At 43.7% G+C, this 15,393-nt stretch overlaps 2 protein-coding genes across 4 annotated transcripts in view; one reads left to right on the top strand and one right to left on the bottom strand.

Annotated features, from left to right (window-relative positions):
• Positions 1-7,345, top strand: part of wdr91 (WD repeat domain 91) — a 25,606-nt gene extending 18,261 nt beyond the window's left edge. The window contains exon 11 of the mRNA XM_024141310.2: positions 6,623-7,345. Coding sequence (XP_023997078.2) covers positions 6,623-6,790 — 168 coding nt within the window. The 3' untranslated portion in view covers positions 6,791-7,345. The remainder of the gene's footprint in view (positions 1-6,622) is intronic.
• A 698-nt stretch (positions 7,346-8,043) lies between these two features.
• cunh18orf54 (chromosome unknown C18orf54 homolog) lies at positions 8,044-11,371 on the bottom strand. 3 transcript variants are annotated; one of them, XM_070440380.1, is made up of 9 exons: positions 11,155-11,371; positions 10,550-10,848; positions 9,461-10,357; positions 9,228-9,329; positions 9,092-9,191; positions 8,853-8,928; positions 8,493-8,693; positions 8,333-8,379; positions 8,044-8,222 (listed from the first exon to the last, which is right to left on the bottom strand). In XM_070440380.1, exons 2-9 carry the CDS (start codon positions 10,833-10,835, stop codon positions 8,135-8,137), a joined length of 1,797 nt encoding a protein of 598 aa, XP_070296481.1. In that variant the 5' UTR covers positions 10,836-10,848; positions 11,155-11,371; the 3' UTR covers positions 8,044-8,134. The 3 variants fall into 3 exon arrangements, with proteins under 3 accessions (XP_070296481.1, XP_023997079.1, XP_023997080.1); XM_024141311.2 differs by having other exon boundaries at positions 9,092-9,329; XM_024141312.2 differs by lacking the exons at positions 8,044-8,222; positions 8,333-8,379 and having other exon boundaries at positions 8,603-8,693; positions 8,810-8,928; positions 9,092-9,329.
• Between the last annotated feature and the right edge of the window lie 4,022 nt (positions 11,372-15,393).

Raw genomic sequence — 15,393 nt, 5'->3', positions numbered from 1 at the left:
GTGATATTATAGCCATTTTGGAGAGGGCTGACAGCCAGACACCTACTCGTGTCTCTCTAGTTGATGGTGGAGTGGTGTTGACTGGGGGTGATTGTGGTCATGTTGGACTGATCCGGACACACTAAAAGCCCTCTGGTTGTCTCTTCAGTTGAGATGGTGGGATGTGACTTGGGTCATGTGTGGAGCTGACCAGCGGACAAGACACAACCTCTGTGTCTCTCTAGTTGTGAAATGGTGGAATGTGAGGTGATGGATGTGTTGGTCACTTTTTGGAGGACTGAGCCAGGAACTGCAAACGCCCTCTTGTATATGTGTTTTGTCCTTTACTCGTAGTTGATAGTATGCTTGGACACTGAGGTGTATGTTTGTTTAGCCCTCTGTTGGAGTGACCAGAAGCCACACCCTTTGTCTTGTTTTGATTGTCATTGGCGAACTATTTTGCTACAGAAACAGACTAAGAATACACCCTTGGCAGTAGCATATTTGAACCACAGCTACATTACTAGTCCTAGCTCATTCGAGCCACAGCTACTACTATCATTGGCAGCTCACTCACCTTGAAGCCACAGCTACACTACTGTCCACATTGAGCCACGTACTCACTGTCACTAGTACCCCACATACTAGTCCACATGACTCATTACTTACCACAGAACCACAAAGGAGACTAGCACTACTAGTCCACACTGAGCCACAGCTACACTACTAGTCCACATTGAGCCACAACGTCTACACTACTCAAGTCGCACATTGAGCCACAGCTACAACTCTAGTCCACATTGAACCACAGCACTACTAGTCCACAAATTAAGCCACAGCTACATACTAGACTTCCTACATTGAACCACAGGACGTACACAACTAAGTCCACATTGACCACCAGCGTACACTACTAGTCCACATTGAGCCACAGCTACACTACTAGTCCACATTGAGCCACAGCTACACTACTAGTCCACATTGAGCCACAGCTACACTACTAGTCAACAATTTTAAATATAACATTACATTTCATAACACTTTTCACATTTATGACTAACTTATTCCTTGCCACCAATTCTGAAACTAACTGCAGCTCTTTGTTAAGTGTTGCAGTCATTTCAGTCTCTGTAGTAGCTGACTTGTATAGTGTTGAGTCATCCGCATACATAGACACTCTGGCTTTACTCAAAGTCAGTGGCATGTCGTTAGTAAAAATTGTAGTAAGGGGCCTACACAGCTGCCCTGGGGAATTCCTGATTCTCCCTGGATTATGTTGGAGAGGCTTCCATTAAAGAACACCCTCTGTGTTCTGTTAGACAGGTAACTCTTTATCCACATTATAGCAGGGGGTGTAAAGCCATAACACATACGTTTTTCCATCAGCGGACTATGATTGATAATGTCAAAAGCCGCACTGGAGTCAAAACAAAACAGCCCCCACAATGTTTTTTACCATAAATTTCTCTCAGCCAATCATCAGTCATTTGTGTCAGTGCTGTGCTTGTTGAATGTCTTTCCCTATAACCGTGCTGAAAGTCTGTTGTCAATTTGTTTACAGTAAAATAACATTGTATCTGGTAAAGTATCTCCAAATGTTTACTAAGGATAGGTAAGAGGCTGATTGGTCAGCTATTTGAGCCAGTAAAGGYGGCTTTACTATTTTTTTTTTTTTWACTTTCGCTTCCCTCCAGGCCTGCGGGAACACCCTTTCTAGGAGGCTTAGATTGAAGATGTGGCAATATTGTCCGCTATTATCCTCAGTAATTTTCCATCCAAGTAGTCAGACCCCAGTGGCTTGATAGACAACAATAAAAAATAAAAAAAACACTACTTCCTCACTCACTTTACYGAATTAAAAATGTCAATGCTTGTRTTTCATAATTTGATCAGTTATACTTGGATGTGTAGTGTCAGAGTTTGTTGCTGGCATGTCATACCTAAGTTTGCTAATCTTGCCAATGAACAAAATCATTAAAGTAATTGGCAATATCAGTGGGTTTTGTGATGAATGAGCCATCTGATTCAATGAGTGAAGGAGCAGAGTTTGCCTTTTTGCCGAGAATTTAATTTAAGGTGCTCCAAAGCTTTTTTACCATCATTCTTTATATAATTTATCTTTGTTTCATAGTAAAGTTTCTTCTTCTTTTTTATTTAGTTTAGTCACATGACTTCTCACGTTGGCCAATCGGTTGTGCAGCCAGTTTTATTTGCCATTCCTTTTGCCTCATCCCTCTTAACCATACAATGTTTAAATTACTCATCAATCCACAGGGGATTTAACAGTTTTAAAGGTCATTTTCTTAATGGGTGCGTGCTTATTAGCAACTGGAATAAGCTATTTCATAAATGTGTCAAGTGCAGCGTCTGGTTGCTCCTCATTACACACCACAGACCAGCAATTATTATTTACATCAACAACATAGGAATCACTACAAAYCGTATTGTATGACCTCTTATACACTATATTAGGCCCAGCCTTTGGAACTTTGGTTTTCCTAGATATGGCTACTATATTGTGATCACTACATCCAATGGATTTGGATACTGCTTTAAAGCACATTTCTGTAGCATTAGTAAAGATGTGATCAATACATGTTGATTTCATTCCTGTGCTGTTTGTAACTACCCTGGTAGGTTGACTGACGACCTGAACCAGGTTGCAGGCACMGGTTACAGTTTGAAGCTTTATCTTGAGTGGGCAGCTTGATGAACGCCAGTCAATATTGTAATCATCCAGKAAATATACCTCTCTGTTGATATCACATACAGTACATTATCAAGCATTTCACACGTTATCTAGATACTGACTGTTAGCAGTTTGTGGTCTATAGCAGCTTCCCACAAGAACGGGCTTTAGGTGAGGCAGATGAACCTGTAGCCATATTACTTCAACAGCATTTAACATGAGATCCTCTCTAAGCTTTACAGGAATGTGGTTCTGAATATAAACGACAACACCTCCACCTTTGGCATTCCTGTCTTTTCYGTAGATGTTATAACCATGTATTGCTGCCACTGTATCATCAAAGGTATTATCTAAGTGAGTTTCAGAGATTGTCAGAATATGAATGTCATCTGTTACTAGCAAAGTATTGATTTCATTAACCTTCTTAAGCTACATATGTTAACGTGGGCAAGTGTTGTTGTTTTTTGCACTTTTCTGGGATGCTTGATTGTTTTCATTGCTTTACTGGAAAGCTTAGCAGAAGTAGACATACTCATGTTATTTATGTTAGTGCAGGGTGAGCTGCACACAGTGGACTTCCTGCTAGGGCACACTGCCTCAGTGCTAACAGTATGACTCTGGTTCATAGGCACATGATTGCTGCATACAATAGCTGTAGGATCAGCAGAGGCATTCAGGGCAGTTAGAGGGACATACATTAGGTTACTTACATTGTGTCTTCCAGTGCCCCCTGGGATAATGTACATTTGCTGAAACATTATGACAACTCAGCGACACAACGGTAGAGATTAACTGAGCTGAGATTGGGTCATTTGATGAGTCATTGTATCAACGCAGCCTTCTAATGCTGTGAAAGGATCCAGGAACCCAAATGATTTGGGTGGATCCCGTCCTCCTTATAAAACAAGCTTTGTGTCCAGAAGGTATCAAAATGTTCACTAAATGTTCCACCCACAGAGCTGTAATAGTCTCGAAGTTACGGAGGGATAAKAYRCTGCTGAACCGTTCAGTGCCACCATTTAGGGAGGACAGAGGGACAGATATTATGGGGTGTTTGTTGGTGTCAAACAGAGACCCAATCAGTTCTTTAAAATCCATKTTCAGCTGTTCTGAGCTGCCCTTCATAATGTCATTGAATCCCACATGAACTATGATCGACTACATTTTCTGATGCTGGTTTAAAGTGTTTGGGAGCAGCTTATTGATGTCCTGTACTCGTGCTCCTGGACGTAGCCAACGTTTTTGCTCCAGAGACTGGACATTTCTCACCATTGAACGGCCGGGGAAGGAGAAGTCCGCCCATTCCTGCCCCTCACACCTTTCTTGGGCCCATGAGAAGCGGATAGCATAGGCCCACAGCTCCGGCGATGGTCCAGACCTCCCACAGCAGGCAGAGCCACGTCAGGTCCAGACCTCCAGCAGCAGCGCAGAGCCCCGTATAGATCCAGACCTCCCACAGCAGGCAGAGCCCCGTTAGATTCATCCAGACCTCCCAAGCAGGCAGAGCCACGTCAGGTCCAGACCTCCCACAGCAGCAGACCCCGTCAGTCCAGACCTCCCACAGCAGGCAGAGCCACGTCAGGTCCAGACCTCCCACAGCAGGCAGAGCCCGTCAGTCCAGACCTCCCACAGCAGGCAGAGCCCCGTCAGGTCCAGACTCCACCAGCAGAGCCTCAGCCAGACCTCCCACAGCAGGCAGAGCCTCAGGTCCAGACTCCACAGCAGGAGGAGCCCCGTCGGTCATCCCACAGCAGGCAGAGCCCCATCAGGTCCAGACCTCCCACAGCAGGCAGCGCCCCATCAGGTCCAGAGAGAGGGAAAGGAGCTGAACTCGACGACGAAGCCACTGCTGGAGTCAGCGTAGTTGGAGTCAGCTCAGCAATGAAGGCGCAGGTAGATCCCAAGCTAACAGGCGAGCCACAAACAGGCAAATAACGGTGCAGTACAACTCGTCCTCGTCACGAATGGGCTATTGCAGCAGACGACCACACTGGGTTCTATTCCTATCAGCTAAAAACCTAGAAGAAGAGGCTCCAGTGGGCATCACCAACACTGGACAATTGAGGAGAGGAAAACATTGCCTGGTCCGACGAATCCCGGTTCCTGTTGCGGATGGCAGAGTCAGGATTTGGCCAAAGCAACATGAGTCCATGGCCCCCCATCCTGCCTGGTGTCAACAGTACAGGCTGCTGGCGGTGGTGTAATGGTGTGGATAATGTTTTTCTGACACACGTTAGGTCCCTTGATACCAATTGAGCAACGTTTCCACACCCTGAAGAATTCAGGCTGTTCTGGAGTCAAAGGGGGGGTCCGACCTGGTACTAGATGGGTGTACCTAATAAATTGGCCAGTGTATATTTCTACTATGAGTTTGGAATAATACTGTGAAATTGTAAAAATTATGATAATGCCCTTTTAGTGTAAGAGCTGTTTGAAAATATCGGCTGAAATTTCTGCCTGTTTTGGTAAATTAGTTAATAGACCAATAAGAAAGAGTTCCAAACCTCTTTGCCAATAACGACTAGTTTTCAGTTTTCCCCTCAACCAATAAGACCACTCCCAAACGGTCCTAGCAAATTTCTTGCTTGAGAAATTTCTCTTTGCAAAGAAGCATTTTAATTGACAGTAAGGTACTTAATTGTTACCTAGAAATGATATCGAGATAAAAAAAAACAATTGGACTTTTTAAAGATTGTAGGCGAGCTTACCGTTATTAACATTCAAGAACCCTTATATGTTATGGTTAGAGGGAGACTGGCACTGACAGCCAAATACGCCATCAAAACGTCAGTCGATTCTCAATTTTATGATACGATTATAGAAACATAAATTCCTTTTACTTCCATATCACATCAAAATAATTTCACAAATGCAAAATATAAACTTACTATATGTACAGTTTTAACCAGGTTTATTTTTCTGACGTCTGTTACACACAGACGTTCGGAGCATGCTAGATCGGTGGTATGCAATTTTTCGAGCCTTGGGTCGCAGAGCTTCATGGGAGTTTTTTGAGTACCACTCGGTAGGAAGTCAGCAACTCGATTCGCTTAGTTTGGAGGGCCAACTAGAGGGCGGAAAAGGCACTACGCCTCGCTCAAAGTTGAATTAGGACACTCCCACTTCATACGGCTCGCAGGATCGCTCAAAATGGAGGCTAAGTGGAAGGCTATTGGGATTGTGTGTGTGTGTGTGTGTGTGTGTGTGTGTGTGTGTGTGTGTGGCTGTTCACCCATCACTAATACAAAAATATCCTGCATTGAGAGTGAAACCTATTATTTGTCGACTACCACATGAATTTAACACCATGAGTAATGGAACGTCAGCTGCTCCTGACGCTGTGAACCGTTATATATATTATAGTCTCTGCTGTGAAGTGAACAGAGATCTCATTAAGACTGGATGTCATGCAGGAGATGTGTGTTAGTGATGGGCCAGTGGAGCCTCTCCCACTCACACAATAAGCAGAATATCTGTGTGTAGTAAATATGGCACCAACACAACATTTACATAAGTAATTTAGCAGACACTCTTAGCCAGAGCGACTTAGTCCGTCTTAAAGCTGGAATACAGAGTGGTGAAACCGCCATGTATTTTCTTTTGCCGAGATTTCAACAACAGACGATACTTCAAACAGCAAACTTGTTTTCCCTCTGACATCATCGCACATCACTGCATCCCGGAAAGAGCAGGGCTGTGTGTGTACTACACATTTGTTTTACCTCGAGGCTCCTCCTCCTTTCATAAACAAAACAATAATAAATGTTCCTGGGGTTACTAGGGGCTTCCCTTAATGGGGATTCCATCTTTAATACGTAAGTATATTTTTCCTCGATTTAAAAGTAGCTATCGACAAGCGTGAGTGCGAACAAGGCAAGGGAGTTTTTGCTGTTGCCCTGACTAAGTCTCTCTCTCTGTGTGTGTCTGTGTGTGTGTCTCTCTTCTCTTCACCAGCTGAACAGCTCCAGTGATAGCGGTCTGGAGAGGGTTCTACCGTTGGGGGGCCACAAGGCCCCTGTGGTCACAGTGGACTGGTGCTCTGCCATGGACTGTGGCACCTGCCTCACCGCATCCATGGACGGAAAGATCAAACTCAGCACGTTACTGGCACAGAAATCCTGATTGGTCGAATTTAAAGGCCTCGAGGGAAGCATTTTATCGCAGCATCACACTATTGAAGCCGATGTATTCTACAGTAGCGTACGTCTTAAATAAATGTAATACTTTGTACTGACCTAAGGCAGTCCACAACATATCACGGATGAAACAGGGCTTCAGAAAGTCATAATAGGATATTAATAATTAGAATAACATCAACTCTTTCCTTACCTGCAAGTGGTGTTCAGTCCATGTGAGAGACCATGTTATATTTGATGTAGTACAGAAGTTGTGCCTATAAAATCTGAACTGGTTGTTGTGAGAATTTGAACCGTGAGGAAAAACTTGAGATGCCAATGCACCTGTCCTAGGCAGACACCACACCTGTCCTAGGGCAGACAACACCTGTCCTAGGGCAGACAACACCTGTCCTAGGGCCAACACCGTGCAGAAGTGGGACCATTTCTTGCTTTTCTCAGTTTTGACGCAGTACTGCAACTCCTGATCAAGGACTGTTTGTTTAATCATGTATGTATGTATAATCGCTTGTGGATTATGAAAATAAATAATTTGTAGATAGCCCTGTATTAGTGTTTTCTCCTGTCGTTATGGATCCTTTTGGCGTCAAAATACAACAACCAATGGAATACGGTTATACTTCACTAGACCCAAATATGGGCAAGAGATCTCAACATTGGAATCATCCGAACAGAAGTGAGATACGTAGGTAAATCAAAAACAGCTCCCCGTCAGAGTATCCCGGTGTGATCTTCCTCTCACATTATTAGTCTGAACAGTATCATCTCAGAGGCAGGAGTGCTGATCCCAGATCAGTTGGGACCTGATCCTAAACGAGATGTTTTGTGGGTACTGGCCCAGATCCCTAACTTACTTTAATGAGTTACCTGGACATGAAATCTGGTAAACACACTGCATAACCAATAATGTTCTGCTCTCCATGAAACTTGTCTTTAGAACTAAATTCACTCAATGCAAATTAAATGATACAATCTGTTTTCCAAACCGTTGGATTCTCTAAAATTCACTATATAAAAACAGATAACAAGCGTGTCATTGTGAATGTACATTTTATTAAATCAGGTTCTGTGAGATCTTACTGCTTATAAGGCGTTACTGAATTCACTAGATGTTATGTGCACTTGAGATATAAACATTAGGCTATTAGAGTAGTTAATAGGGGGACAGAATTGTGTGCTGATCTTGAATAATCAAGACACTGAAATTCCCCTGTCATTGAGATTTTACTTGTTTTGGCCCTCCATGTTCAGCGTCCAAATCAAGACATTCTGCATTTTCACGTAACCAACACAACGATGCAAGTCCTCTTAGGAAGATATGGCTGGTCTTCTACGAGTATTTCCCTTCCTGAGATGGGACCTTTACACCAGCTGAGTCTTCAACAAGACTCTTCAATCTCCCAAGGTGATGCAGGGCCCTAAAACAAAACAAGATGGTTATTAAAACGACTATCATGGGTCTTTAAAAAATATATATATCTGGAATAAGACCGTAGACTAAATGTATCTATTTGTGTAAGTACTGTACCTCTTTAATGATTGTCCGCCYAATGCAGTGTCATAGTCATCTGACCTCTGTAATTCAGACAATGGTATCACTGCTCTGGTTCACATCAGTTATGTCAGGAAAAATAGATTGCTAACTAGAAACCAGTTAATCTACACATCATTCATCTCATTCTCAGTACCGTTATCGTCAGTGGTTGTGTGCCGCCCTCCACCGTTGGTGTTGAACCATTCTCCGAGGTTACTTCCTTTTCTGTTGTGTCATTCTCCAGACTGACCTGTTGCTCCACGGCTTGAAGGCTAAACAGCATTTGTTTGAGGGCCTCCACCGGACCAGGGTGTTTCCTGCTGCTGTAGCCTGACGAACATGAGCCTGAGGCAGCCTGCACAGGCACAACATGGAAGATTGGGGGGGGGGGGGGCAGTTAGGATTCAAGTACATGGCTCTGAGGTACAATATATCCATCTCTCAAATCAGAATTCTTAGTTAAAACTTTACATGGACTAAGGAATCATCTCATCAAGGAGCATTTTGTATAGACCTCGTCTTTCCCGTCTCTCAGAGGCTCTGTGGTAACCAGTGTGTCTTCTGCTCCCCCTACAGGCACTGGAGATTTACTGCAGGGAGAGAAGCAGATAATTTAGCAACGCTTTCTGTGAAATTATAGCTCAATAATAGTTAATAGTTTAATAATAGTTTACTAAGTAGATTTTGCAAAAACATATCCTGCTTAATCTTTGTTTTGTATTCGTACGTGTCACCATTTTGTGTAGCACTCACAATGTGATGACAGGGTTGTCCCAAGAGCGATCAGCCTCTAGGACATCCTCTGAGCCACCAGGGCTGTGTCCCATGTCCTTCTGCAGCTGGCTGGTCAGGCCTAGTGACGGTGAGTTCTGCAGCTGGCTGGTCAGGCCTAGTGACGGTGAGTTCTGCAGCTGGCTGTTAGTGTTTAGGCCTAACGAAGGAGAGTTAAGGACCTTCTCTGCCTTCGAGATCAAACTCTCGATCTTATCATCTGTGAAGAAACACAGTGGACAGCTCTTATACAACATGAAAATACCAGTGTAACTGTAAACTGAGGACTAAGTCTGGACAAATGAATACAGGCCCTGGGTGTTGTTTAGACATGCAGAATGTTTATTATACCTCCGAAGACCTTGTGGAAATCAGTGCTCCGTTCTCCCTCGGCAGCTAAAGCTAGCCGCTCTGAAAAATGTAGTCTAAACTCCCTCAGTGTCCTGTGATCAGCCTCTCCTCTGAGAAGTCGTTGCCTGTCATCATCATCAGAACCAGAGACATCCTCAAGATGGCCGCCGTTACTGTCCTTCTGTCCTTCCTCTAGCTCCTCATAGGAAGCCTCCAGCTCGCCCAGCCAGGATGGAGGTCTAGGAGAGGGGGGCAAGGTCTGGGTCGGGCCCCAGCCCCTATGCTGTGTCTTCTTATGAGACTCTGAGAGGTTTATATTAGTGGTGGGAATGTCTTTGGGAACATTGTCACACTCCTGGAGCCAAGCGGGGTACTTCAGGTCAGGAATGCTGGTGACCCCAGAGAAATCCATCTCAGACTTTTGGCTGGTCAGCCAGCGAGGGTAGTCATGGTGGGGGGAGAAAGGGCCAGGGGAGTCTGTGGTCTGGTGGTAGAGACCATGCTGAGGCTGGGGCCACAGGCTGCCCTTCACTCTGGGGCCTGTGAAGGGCTCTGTCTTTTGGGTTTCCTCTGCTTGAGTAACAGCTCTGGACTGGTACAGCTTGTGAGGAGTGTTGTGAGGGGCAGAGTAGTGCAGGCAGCGTTTAATATGAGAGCTGTTGTTAGGCCTAGGCCTCCTAGAGGACCAGGAGTTAGAGTGGGAGCTCTGTCCCAGGGGGTAGTCCCCAGACTGGGTGAGGAAGGCAGAGGTGCGAGTCACGGGTAGGGAGCCATCACAGGGGAGCACCAACAGGTCGTCGGTGGTCAGGCTGATACAGTCTGAGGCTCCACGGTGACCAGAACCCACAGGAAGATTCAGGAAATCCAGCTCCCTGTCTGTTAGTCTCTCTCTAAGAACTGGGAACCATGAACAAGACTATTATATGATACACCGTTACAGTATACAATCAAAGTGGCTAATTATTGTACATTAATTAAGATCCAAGCACCACATGATACAAGTATTATGTGTTATCTCCATATTCAAACAGCTTGGACAAATAAAAGTTAAGTATTTCATAATTGATGACAAAAAAKCTAAATCTTTACCATCTTTATTCCTGAACTCAGTTCTGGGCAGAGTAGAACTTATCAGGCTTTTCTGGAGCTGCAGTCTCCCGGTAGAAGTTTCAGAAGTGTGCAGGCTTCTGTCAAAGTCTGCAATGTAGGCTTCCAGGGCCTCAGTAGCCGATTCATAGTCACGGTCCCGGTATCTGATACCGGTGAGAGACAGATCGTTGTCCCTTTGGGTGCCTCTCAGGTGTCCGGAGCTAGCCAACAAGGAGGTGACGGTTGACTCAGGAGAAAAGATAACGTTACCTTGGCCGGAAGTCATTCTGTCAAACAAACTGACATGTTGTAAAGTTAGTTTCTTATTTTAGCTTGTCAGATATCCAAGTTACACTACCATAAACTGATCGTAAAGAACGCATGTGTTTATCTGGCTAGTAACAAGCTGAATCTCTGGAGGTGGGTAACTCCAGCTGACTTGTAACGGATAAATCAAAAACAATCCGCCAAAAGTTTGTGCTTGCTGACTGCAAAACAAAACGTTAACTTAAACGTCATCTTTTTGACGTACTCTTGTCGGTTTAACCTGCTTGTAAACTATTAAGTAAATCATTTAAACAATAGGAAACGTGTTATAAACTTACCGGTAAACATTAGTTAGCTAGCTCCTATAGTTGAGTTAGTTGGTAGCTAACAAGCTCCAACACAGTCGTCACTAGTTACCACAAAGTCATAAACCCCGCCCATTTCTTACATTTCTCATCTTAAAATGTGATTTTAAACCTAACCATAAGCTAAACCACACTGCTAACGTTATGCCTAACATTAAATAAGACCAAAAAATATATATTTTTAACGATATTGCCACTTGACGTTGAGGCTGTGGAAACCCTCCCCAGCACAGCAGCAAACGTGTTGGCCAACAGGAAATATTCCATGCGTTTTCACGTCACAGCCGCTCGACGCACGGAGGTATACAAGAAGGCTTCAACTGTGATGATGAAGAATGGCGTGTTCTGACAAGTTGTTCATTCACATCATTATGCATAGAAGATAGCCTACCTCTCCTCTACACTGTTCAATCAAATGGCATGAATGTTCAAAATTACAGCGGTACAGTTTGGAATATATTGTAATGAATTGCCAATACATTTTGATATAATGGTGATCATTAATAGGTTATGTGACGACCCTGGGTTTATAAGCGCGGAAATCGACTCTGCCGTTCGAGCATGCTTTCGCGGCACAGTCGATAGCGCGACGGACCTCGGGCTAGAAAGGTCGAGGGTTCGAGACCTGCTCCCTGCTGTTTCATTACAGTTATTTCAAATTAAATTTGATTATGGATTTGATTTGAAGACCAAAGCCGGCGGAAGTACCGTTGAGGACAGTGATATCTTTCTATCACAAGTGAAGGATCTTTTAAACAAACAAAAATAGTTCTACACGCAGTTGTTACAAGAAAATAGCCAACCTGCTATCCTGAGACAAGGCCGAGTATAGCCCACAAAGATCTCCCCCACGACACGAACCTGAGGGGGGGCGCCAACCCGGACAGGAAGATCACGTCAGTGACTCAACCCACTCAAGTGACGCACCCCTTCTAGGGACAGCATGGAAGAGCACCAGTAAACCAGTGACTCAGCCRCCGTAATAGGGTTAGAGGCAGAGAATCCCAGTGGAGAGAGGAGAACCGGCCAGGCAGAGACAGCAAGGGCGGTTCGTTGCTCCAGTGCCTTTCCGTTCACCTTCACACTCCTGGGCCAGATTACACTCAATCATAGGACTTACTGAAGAGATGAGTCTTCAATAAAGACTTAAAGGTCGAGACCGAGTCTGCGTCTCTCACATGGATAGGCAGACCATTCCATAAAAAGTGAGCTCTATAGGAGAAAGCCCTGCCTCCAGCTGTTTGCATAGAAATTCTAGGGACAGTAAGGAGGCCGTAGCGTACGTGTAGGTATGGACCAAATTGGAAAGATAGTTAGGAGCAAGCCCATGTAATGCTTTGTAGGTTAGCAGTAAAACCTTGAAATCAGCCCTAGCCTTAACAGGAAGCCAATGTAGAGAGGCTAGCACTGGAGTAATATGATCAAATGTTTTGGTTCTAGTCAAGATTCAAGCAGCCATGTGTAGCACTAACTGAAGTTTATTTAGTGCTTTATCCGGGTAGCCGGAAGGTAGAGCATTGCAGTAGTCTAACCTAGAAGTGTTAGTTAGAAGTTTAGAAGTTCTCTGCGTAATTTTAGGACAGAAAGTTTCAGAGTTTTGCAATGTTACGAAGATGGAAAAAAGCTGTCCTTGAAATATTCTTGTTATGTTCGTCAAAAGAGAGATCAGGGTCCAGAATAACGCCGAGGTCCTTCACAGTTTTATTTGAGACGACTGTACAACCATCAAGATTAATTGTCAGATCCAACAGCAGATCTCTTTGTTTCTTGGGACCTAGAACAACCATCTCTGTTTTGTCCGAGTTTAAAAGTAGAACATTTGCAGCCATCCACTTCCTTATGTCTGAAACACAGGCTTCCAGGGACGGCATATTTGGGGCTTCACCATGTTTCATCGAAATGTACAGCTGTGTGTCATCCGCATAGCAGTGAAAGTTAACATTATATTTCCGAATGACATCACCAAGAGGTCAAATATATAGTGAAAACAATAGTGGTCCTAAAACGMAACCTTGAGGAACACTGAAATTTACAGTTGATTTGTCAGAGGACAAACCATCCACAGAGACAAACTGATATCTTTCCGACAGATAAGATCTAAACCAGGCCAGACCTTGTCTGTGTAGAGCAATTTGGGTTTCCAATCTCTCCAAAAGAATGTGGTGATCGATGATGTCAAAAGCAGCACTAAGGTCTAGGAGCACGAGGACAGATGCAGAGCCTCAGTCTGATGTCATTAAAAGGTCATTTGCCACATTTACCACCGTCTCAGTACTATGATGGGGTTTCATATACATTATTTTGACTTCGGGAAGGCAGTGAGTTGCTGCGCAACAGCTTTTTCATTTTTTTTTGAGGGGAATGGAAGATTCGATATAGGCCGACAGTCTTTATATTTTCTGGGTCAAGGTTTGGCTTTTCAAGATAGGCTTTATTACTGCCACTTTTAGTGAGTTTGCTACATATCCAGTGGATAGGGAGCCGTTTATTACGTTCAACATAGGAGGGCCAAGCACAGGAAGCAGCTCTTTCAGTAGTTTAGTTGGAATAGGGTCCAGTATGCAGCTTGATGGTTTAGAGGCCATGACTATTTTCATGAATGTGTCAAGAGATATAGGATTAAAAAAACTTGAGTGTCTCCATTGATCCTAGGTCCTGGCAGTGTTGTACAGACTGAGGACAACTGAGCTTTGGAGAAATACGCAGATTTAAAGAGGAGTCCGGAATTTGCTTTCTAATGATCATGATCTTTTCKTCAAAGAAGTTCATGAATTTATCACTGCTGATGTGAAAGCCATGCTCTCTTGGGGAATGCTGCTATTTTAGTTAGCTTTGCGACAGTATCAAACATTTTTTGGGGGGGATTGTTCTTATTTTCCTCAATTAAATTGAAAAAATAGGATGATAGGATGATCTGGTTCAGGTTATTAATAAACCTACCAGGGTGTTTACAAACACTATAGGAACAAGATCATCCACATGCATCGATCACATTTCTACTAACGCTGTAGATGTCACGGATCCRTCCGGAACGTTCATTACGCACACCTGGCCCCTAGTCCCACTGAATGTGTTTGTATATATGTGTCCCCTTTGGTTTCTATTGGGCGGTCGGTTATTGTTCCCATGTCCGTTGGTGGTGTGAGTACCTATGTGTTGGTACAGCTGTTGTGCTGCGTGTTTTATAGATTGTGTATTACGGGTATCGGCCCGTGTCGTTCAACGAAGTTTACCCTCGCTCCTTTGTTTGGGTACAGCCCAGTATTTTTGTACACGTGTTTGTTTTGGGTGTATTAAAACCCCCTGTTGTATATTTGGCAGGTAGCCTAGTGGTTGGAGTGTTGGACTAGTAACCAAAAGGTTGCAATATCTAATCCCCGAGCCGACAAGGTCTTCTGCCCCTGAGCAAGGCAGTTAACCCACTGTTTCTAGGCCGTCATTGAAAATACYAATTTGTTTTTAACTGACACGCCTAGTTAAATAAAGGTAAAATTAAATAAAGGTAAATAAATTCCTGCGCGGGTCTCAAATCCTTTATACCAGCGTGACAGTAGAACTCTGTTCTAAAGCTGTATCTGTACCCATTGGATGCAGTGATCACTATAGTGGCAATATCCAGGAAAGACAAATAGTAAAAATAAAGAAAAACCCTGGAATGAGTAGGTGTGTCCAAATGTTTGACTGGTACTGTGTACAGTGCTGTGAAAAAGTAATTGCCCCCTTCCTGATTTCTTATTTTTTTTGCACATTTGTCACACTTAAATGTTTTAGATCATCAAATACATTTTAATATTACACAAAGATAACCCAGTTAAACACAAAATGCAGTTTTTAAGTGATAATTTTATTTATTAAGGGAAAAAAGCTATCCGAACCTTCATGGCCCTACGTGACAAAGTAATTGCACCCCCCTGTTAAATCATGAATTTACTGTGGTTAATCACATGTTTTGTAAAGCTGAGTTCAATTTCACTAGCCACACCCAGGCCTGATTACTGCCAGACCTGTTGAATCAAGAAATCACTTAAATAGAACCTGTCTGACAAAGTGAAGTAGGACAAAAGATCTCAAAAAGCAAGACATCATGCCGCGATCCAAAGAAATTCAGGAACAGATGAGAAACAAAGTAATTGACATCGATCAGCCTGGAAATGGCTACAAAGCCACACTGCGACCAAAAATAACATAAAGGCTTGTCTGACTTTTGGCAAA

Source organism: Salvelinus sp. IW2-2015, unplaced genomic scaffold (assembly GCF_002910315.2).
Source record: "Salvelinus sp. IW2-2015 unplaced genomic scaffold, ASM291031v2 Un_scaffold2491, whole genome shotgun sequence".
NCBI classification, from domain to species: domain Eukaryota; kingdom Metazoa; phylum Chordata; class Actinopteri; order Salmoniformes; family Salmonidae; genus Salvelinus; species Salvelinus sp. IW2-2015.
The sequence above is the reverse complement of the archived record's forward strand: the minus strand, read 5'-3'. Positions and strand labels throughout refer to the sequence as shown.